We start from the raw sequence: 8,272 nt of genomic DNA, 5'->3' as shown, positions 1-8,272 counted from the left end.
ACCTTATGCCAGCTACAGAGCTAATTTGGCCTATCATAACTCCCATTTCATGCTTGAAAAAATGTTTTTTTTTTCTGTACAAATGCATTTATTTTAGAATAAATTTCTTAAAATTACTGGCTTTTTTTGTTCTTTTCTTAAATAAATTATGGACATTTAGTTGTTCCTAACTAAAAATTGGATAATTATTACAGGAGGCATTATAGACAATAAGGAGAACAAATTCACTTATTTTAAAGAACTTTCTGCAGAGTTTTGAAGAAAATCTGTGTATGTATTAGGAGTACTACTTGTATGGAGCAGCAAGAGGGTTAGATGGTTAAAACATTAAGTTGGCTTGACATATGCTCATTCCAGGCTTCTGTCTGGGTAGAATAAATGTGTGTTTGGTTCCTTCTGGGTGTACAGCCTTTTCTAATCGCAATTCTTCACTGAGCTCCTGACCATTTCTGATAAGTGTTTCACTTATGTGTCCTGTTACACAGAAGCACCACTTGAGAAGTTATTGGAAAGCTGTTTTGTTTTGGTTGGGTATTTCTTTTTAATTTATTTTAATTTGAAGATTACTTTAAAAACTGCTAATCATGTTTTTGCTGAGAAGCTGTAGTGTTTGCTTAAATCAAGCCAGCAGGTTGAAATGCCTCAAATGGCTTTTCATTATTGTCACCTCTGTAACATGGATGGAGATTTCAGTCTGGTGCTCAATGTTTCTCTTAAGTGCTGTTGCTGAAATTAATTGGCTTACTAATATAAGTCAGAATAGAAAAATCTTTTTCAGTGTGCATATGTGTATTCATCATTTTGTCTCAAACCCTCTGAAGTATTCAGGGGGTGGTGTCACACAGGAACAGTCTGCCCAAGGAGGTTGTGGATACCCCATCCCTGGAGGCATTCAAGGCCAGGCTGGATGTGGCTCTGGGCAGCCTGGTCTAGTGGTTGGCACATAACAGGGAGGTTGAAACTACATGGTCTTTGAACTAGATGATCTTTGAATCATAGAATGGCCTGAACCCAGGCCATTCTATGATTCTGTGAAGTAGTGAGACAAACGAAACTATGAAATTTTATCAGCTGTGTTTCAGCCTTCACTTTTAAGCGAGAAATGGGAACATGACTCAGCAGTGAGTTTTACGGTAGCAGAAGTAATCGATTTTATCCTATCTAGGGGAAATTTAATTCTGGATCAGATTGTTGTTTACTCACTCTCTAAAAATATTTTTTTTTTCCTGCTGATAAATGTTAGTGCTTGCATCTCAATACTACACTGTGTAGCTCATAATGGAATTGCAGTTCTGCTAGTTTCAGCAGAACTGAAGAATTACTTAATTTGCACAAGAGGAGGAATGTTTCCACAACTTGTCTGAATTTCAGACTTGTGGGGTTTGTATTCCACCCACTCCTGATACGACTGATCCACAACTCTGTACTAAAGATTACAGGAGGTAGACTTGCAGATTTTATTACACTTCTCTTTATGGAAACCCTATTGGTGTAATTAAACCACAGCTGAGGCCCCAGGTGTGTAGTGCTGCCTGTAGGACATACCTGTTTTCATTTCCTCTGGTAGTGAGTGTGAATTCTGTTCTACTTTACATTCCTATTTCAGCTAACGAGTCTGTCTGAGAATTCCAAGTGGGAATTACCACTTGAATCTTCACAGGTGGTGATACCCAAGCTCAGAGGCACTCAGCTGAGAAATATGCATTCCTATGCAGACTCAAAAATCCTGCCACCTTATTCTCTAGTGTGTATACTCTGCATGAAAAAATAAGATTGTTTCTTTCATATTATAAACTTTTTTTTTTTTTTTTTGAGTTCTGATCCCTTAGGATTTGCTAAATGTCAGTGTCTGACTTGAACAGCTACACTGCTATCAAGTGTCTGGGTTAGAGCACAACTGGGATCATTAATTAGTCTGGCAGCACTGTCAGGGCAATGTTCATGTTCGCTGAGATAAAATTAAGCAGGTATATCGAGTCTGCTTTCTTCAAATCTTTATATGATTTTATTTTACATTTGGGAATTATTTTCTTGAAATATTTCTTTAAGTGCTCTGGAATACTTTAATCATTATCTTTTTTTTTTTTTTTTTAATGGTTATTAATTCTTTGAGGAATAGTGGTTTCTTGTTAGGTAATTAGTACAGGAATGTTATTTGGGCAAGTTCTGTGTTTTAGATTCAATATCTGGCAATTATCAGTGTAATGATTACTGTTGATGTTTTTAAAGAAAAGGCAGAACTGTGCAGATAAAGCACATTGCCATCTACATGGGAATGAAAACTGAGGCTTGGAGTGAGAAATAGGAGACAAACTGAGTAACAAATGTCACAGTTTCTAACTACTCAAATAAAAATTACATTCTCCCCAAGTGTTTTTGAACATGAGAATGTGTCAGCCCTTTAAAATTGATTATGCACATCCTTTCAATGGATTATCTTCTTTAATTGTCAGGTGAACAAGTTTATTGCATGCTTACAGAATGTTGGCAGGGAGGCGGTGATCCTGGACAGCGACTGGGAGGATCTCAAATGTTGTTTCCAAAGATGTTCTATTTCTGAAGTTGTTCGCCACATTTGACTCTCGGGATACATGGTGATACAAATCCACTTTCACAAGTTATTTTGTAGCATGGGCAAGCAAGAGGAAAGTTTGTAGGATGACAATATAATATTGCCCCTCATTGAAGCATTTGAGTGGATCGTCTTGCTCTTTTTAGAAACTGATGTGGTTATTTGTGTTTTTTTTTCTTCCTATGCTTCATAACATAAAAAATACAAACAAAAAAATATCTTTGCATACAGAATGGATATTCACTGATTACATACATCATGTGATAGTCTAATATGTCTCGTTTTTTTTTTCCTTAACAGGTATCTTTCGGATGAAGGAATCGAAACTTGCATAAATTCGTCTGAAAAAGTCAATACGAATGACATTATCCTAGTTGCACTTAATGTAAGTTACGATTGTGAACTTTTTTTCTGACATCACACTGAAAACAATATATCTAATGGCTCAGGTGGAGGTCTATGACTCTAATTAAATACACTGTTGTATATGTGATTTACATAAAAGACAGAGCAGCTTCCTACTTCCCAGCACATATGAATTATTTCTTAATTTCATTTGGAAGTGACACCTATTCCAACGTAAAGCCTGGTGGGGAGAAAAAATGAGCATAATTTGCAATAGGAAGATATTTCTGTGTTTAGGAAATGTAAATCTAAAGTTGAAGTATAAGCAGTACTTATAATGAAATCAGAAGTGCTGTGTATGGATGTGGGTATGAAATTATGGTGCAAAATATGAGCTTGCTAGGATGAGTAAAACACCCTTACTTAAATTGACTTCTGGGTACACTATTCTTTAAATCCTATTCAAGCAAACATTGAGTTTTCTACAATGTGTACTTCCTTATGTAACTACAAGCAGTTGCTTGAATTACTGTAGATATCTTGATTTAGTAATTATTTTTGTCAACAAGGAAATAAACAAATATGTGTGTTGTATTTCTAGCTTCTCTGATAATCAAGATAAACCACAAACGTAATGCAATTACCCAAAGCCAATCTTAATGGATTGTCAGTATTTTTGTCATTAAGCCAGTTGTTGTTTAAATGCCCAGGAGATTATGTTACCTGTTCAATAAATAGGGAATACCATTGTGTTTTGAAAGGCAGGATGAAGTGAGTTTAGATTCCGCTTCCTAAAAATTCACACCTCTCCTTGCCTGTTAAAAGTCAAAAGAAACCAAGAAGCCAACTGATTTTTTTTTTTTTTTTTTTTGTGAATTGCTTGAATAGGAATGAAATAAACGTAAGCATGCCTTCAGTTCTTCAAATGCTTTTATTTTGTATAAGATCTTGCAAAGGATTTGTAAAAGTTCTGTCTCCTTCTTTGTTGCTGTGGTTGCAAAGCATCTTTCTGGAGACTTGTCAAATTCTGTATGGATACAGATTATTGCAGGGACAGTTCAAAGGAGTTTGTGTGCTGTTCAGAGGTAAATAACAGGCAAGTGACAGATTGGTTTCCTTGGGTGGGCTCAGACTGAAAACCAAATGTACTTTCTTGTCACTCTGCAGCTATATTGTGCAATAGAAAGTAATTTGAACATCTGTGCTCTCTTTTACGGTATTCACTCTGAGTATCTGTAGAGTGTCCTTATTGTTGGCATTATAGAAGAAATGCCCTTCTTTTTCTTGTTTTATGATTGTTTTCTTTGAAACAGGATATTTTAGATTTATATTCTGTTGTCTTCTCTATTAATTTCAGACAGATTTAAGAACGATTGGCAAGAAATTCCTCCCCAGTGACATCAATGGTGGAAAGGTGGAAAAGGTAGATGATGTTAACTTCACTTCTCTTGTTGTGATTTCTTTGTGATGACAGTCATCTGTGCTGAATTAGTCTCTTTTTGGCATTATTTCATGTACAAATGAAACCAATACTTGAGGATAAACACTTTAACATATTTTAACATATTAGTTTGCCCACTAGACTATATAAAGAGAGGAGTCATCTTTATTTCTAGATTTTGAAGTGCTTAAACAAATGTGACTGATAATAGCAGCTTCCTTTATTGCTCAGAAGCAGTTTAACCTGTTGGATCTTGAGTTAGTACAAAAAGTGACTTGTTCTTTTTTTTTTTCTTGTTCACTCCTGTGAGAACAACGCATGTTAGGCATAAAGCAGAGTAGCTGTGTGATTATGAGACATAATGATGTATGTTGATACTGCCTTGAATTATCCACTGATATACGTGATTAAGGCTGTAAACTTTGTTGTTGTTGTGTATCCAATAGTCTGTATGGATAATCCATGTCAGATGCTACAGTGGTTTGTAATCTAAATAGTATTTTTGTTTTCTAAACTTTAATGTTCCAGATTTTTGACTTATATTGTACGTTTAGGTAATATTAGGTTTAATGTTAGGTTTAAGTTTTGACCTCACTGGTGTGCTCTTTCTGTGTTCTTCCTAAAATTCAGTTAGCAGATTGGATAAATCAAGGAATTTTCTTTTAAAGGTAGTGGCAATTCTCCGTTCAAATAATTATTCCTACCTTCCAAATACTTATGCCCTATATTGATGATGTGAAATTTCTTGAGAAACAGATTTAATTGCTGTTGAAATTGAGTATAGCAGTAAATCAAAGCACACTTATTTTAAGAAAACAAGCTTGATGAGTGAGGCTGTTAAGATCTGTCCAGATTTATTTTTTCCGATGATACTATTGTCTGAATAGAGCAGTGACTGATGTAACTTAAGCTTCTGTAACAACGAGAGAACATCATTGTCAACTATGAAAAACTCACTTGAAAGATACCATATAGCGGGATAGATGATAGTGTTCAGTCAGACAGCAGTCTGTGCATGAGACTCATTATTAAAGTAACTTACTAGGAAAAAATTTATTAATGATATTATTTCTTATTGTGTTGGACTACGTGTTTTTGCACTGTTTATTTATCAGTTGCTTGAGTTTTACTGATTTTTGCATGTTAGATTATTTAATACTGACAAATTCTTAATGCATTTACTTAAGTACTTCAAAAAGGCCAAATGCAAGTTCTTGCACCTGGGCTGGAGCGATCCCAAGAACAAGTGCAGACTGGGCAGAGAATAGATAGTGAGCAACCCTGAAGATAAGCATTTGAGGTTGTTAGTGGATGAAGAAGCTTAGCACGATCCATCAGTGTGCATTGACAGCCCAGTGGGCGAAGTATATCCTGCATTGCAATCATGGCCAACATGATTGCAAGCATGGCCAACAGGTTGAGGGAAGTGATTCTCCCCCTCTGCTCCACTCATGAGACTCTTACCTACAGTACTGTTTTCAGTGCTGGGGCCTCTAGCACAAGAAGGCCATGGAGCTGTTGGAATCCAGATGAGATTCAAGAGTATGATCAGATGGGTGGAGCACCTCTCCTATAAAGACAGGCTGGGGGAGTTGAGTTGTTCAGCCTGGAGAAAAGAGAAGGTTCCAGGGAAACTTGATACTGTGTGCACTTCCGGTACCAAAATGGACATAGAAGACTTTTCAGGATGTTCTCTTTATCCAACAAGTGTAATGATAGGGCAAGGCGGGGGGGTGGGAACGGACAGTTTTAAATTAAGAGAAGGCAAATTTAGATTAGATGTGAGGTGGAAGTTCTTTACTTTACTTTAAAGGGTGGTGAGGCACTGGAACAGGCTGCCCAGAGAAGTTGCGGATGCCTCATCCTTGGAGGTGTTCAAAGTCAGGTTGGATGAGGTTCTGGACAGCCTGATCTAGTGGATGGGAGCACTGTCCACAGTTGGGCAGTTAGAACTAGATGATCTCTAAGGTCCTTTCCAACCCAAGCCATTCTGTGATAAATGTAATTCTCAAAATATTTATGTTGGGTATGTGATAATGCTTACCTTCCTTAGTTTTGTTTCTGAAACATGGTTTCAGTTCAAAGTAAGTTAATAATAGTGTTGTTGCTTTTTTTTTTCTTTAAGAGCTTTGTTTCAGTTCTACAGAGTTTCTTTAGTCATGGCAGTTCTGTTTTCATTCCTCAGTTGAGAATATGTCTAGTAACTTTCTGATTTCCTTCAGAGAGGATATTTTCTGTACTTCTGTTGTTACATTGTTCAGGTGGGCAGCTGAAGGTGAAACTGTCATTAATTTACTCAGAACTGATTATATATCAGAATCTGCCCAGTCTTTAAAATGTTTCTTGTTTCTCAGCTGAAACTAGGGAGGTTACAATTTTTGCCAATTGTCTCCACAAACACAAAAACCAAGGATTACGTGTGAAGGCTATGGTTGTTAGTGCTTTGAGATATCTGTGAGACAGCAGTCAACCTTTCACAGGAGAAATCTTCTGCCTGTTTACATGCAAAAGTATTGTTATAGTTCGTAGAACTGTACACTGAAGAAATGAACTGTGACCTAGTGAAAATACGAAAACTGGATTCTAATGTAGTTTCCAAGGATCTCTTGAATGTACTGCTCTCCTTCAATATGTGTTCTTCAGTGTGTTGCTGTGGATTCTCTTGAGTGTCTTCAGTTTTGTTATTCTGAAAATTGTAACAGTTTATAGGCAACACTGACAAAATTTTCAAAATTCAAAATTTTGAATGGAATAACTTGCTTGAAACAGTCCACTGGCCTTTTTTTTTTTGTGTGTGTGTACTTTGTGTTTCAGTGTGCTCACCTTTGCTGTTCTATTTTTCATGTAGTACTAAGCTAATCTGATTTTATCAAGGTAGGGTTGTACAGTTTCATGGGGTTTGAGTATATCCTGCTTGACAGCTAACCAGTTCTTCATAAAACATAATAGAAATATGAACCAAATCAGAACATGGAAAAAGTACATTAGAGCTTACAAAGGTGGTTAAAGTTCTAAATTGTCTTCATTTTTATTTCTTGTAAATATTAGGAAATTGAGAACCTGAATTCAAGCTGTGATCTTATTTATCACTGTGCTGTTGAAAACAGAGGTTTTCCCCCTGTAATAAAAACATCAGTCATACTAAAGTTTATTATTATTATTATTATTATTATGGCGAAACGTGAAACCAAGCTCCAAGAAACCAGTGCCATTTAATTGATTACCAACAGAAGGAAAACAACAACAACAACTTTATAATAGTTCATCTGTGTTGATGAACAACAGGTCCAGCATTGTATCCCCCCTGGTGAGTCTGTCTATTGGCTCAAGAAGTTACCCTCAAAGCATTTCAGGAGCCTTCTGCATTGCTTACAGCTCACCTTGATATTTTTCCAGCGGATATCTGGGGTTGAAGTCCCTCTGCAGGATGAGAGCCTTCAGTTGAGGTGCCTCCTGTAGCTGGAGGAAGAAGGCTTTATCAACAGAGACCAGACTTGACCAGGAGGCCTGTAGTAGACAGCAACCACAGGGCTTCCTTCGTTGCCTCATTCACTAACTCTCACCCATAGGCTTTCGACTTCTCATGGACATTCTTCAGGGACAGCTCTTCACACTCTGTTCCTTCCTTGATGTAGAGGGCAATGCCTTCCCCCCTCCTTTCTCACCTGTCCCTTCTGAACAGCTTGTAGTTGTTGATAGCCACACTCCAATCGTGGAAGTCATCCTACCAGGTTTTAGTAATGGCAACTATGTCATGACCATCTAGTACAGTGGTGGCTTGATTGGGACAGGAGCGACTTATTTATATAATCTGTTGTTAGAAAGTAGTCATTTGTGGTTCAGAAATGCTTCAGAAGGGAACAGAAATTACATGCTATAGTTGTTCCTCTGATCCAAACCTTCTATCAGCATTA

General features: G+C 36.9%; 1 protein-coding gene across 5 annotated transcripts in view; it reads left to right on the top strand.

The window, feature by feature from the left end:
* Positions 1 to 8,272, top strand: part of TDRD3 (tudor domain containing 3) — a 104,379-nt gene that overhangs the window by 35,529 nt on the left and 60,578 nt on the right. For 4 of the 5 annotated variants that reach the window (NM_001030822.2, NM_001397209.1, XM_046941377.1 and 1 more), the window contains exons 2-3: positions 2,873 to 2,957; positions 4,275 to 4,340. In NM_001030822.2, coding sequence (NP_001025993.2) covers positions 2,873 to 2,957; positions 4,275 to 4,340 — 151 coding nt within the window. The remainder of the gene's footprint in view (positions 1 to 2,872; positions 2,958 to 4,274; positions 4,341 to 8,272) is intronic. The other variant, XM_046941378.1, reaches the window with a different exon arrangement.

This window comes from Gallus gallus, chromosome 1 (assembly GCF_016699485.2).
Source record: "Gallus gallus isolate bGalGal1 chromosome 1, bGalGal1.mat.broiler.GRCg7b, whole genome shotgun sequence".
In the NCBI taxonomy this organism is placed as follows: Eukaryota; Metazoa; Chordata; class Aves; order Galliformes; family Phasianidae; genus Gallus; species Gallus gallus.
Note: the sequence above shows the minus strand (reverse complement) of the source record. Positions and strands in the feature narration are given on the sequence as shown.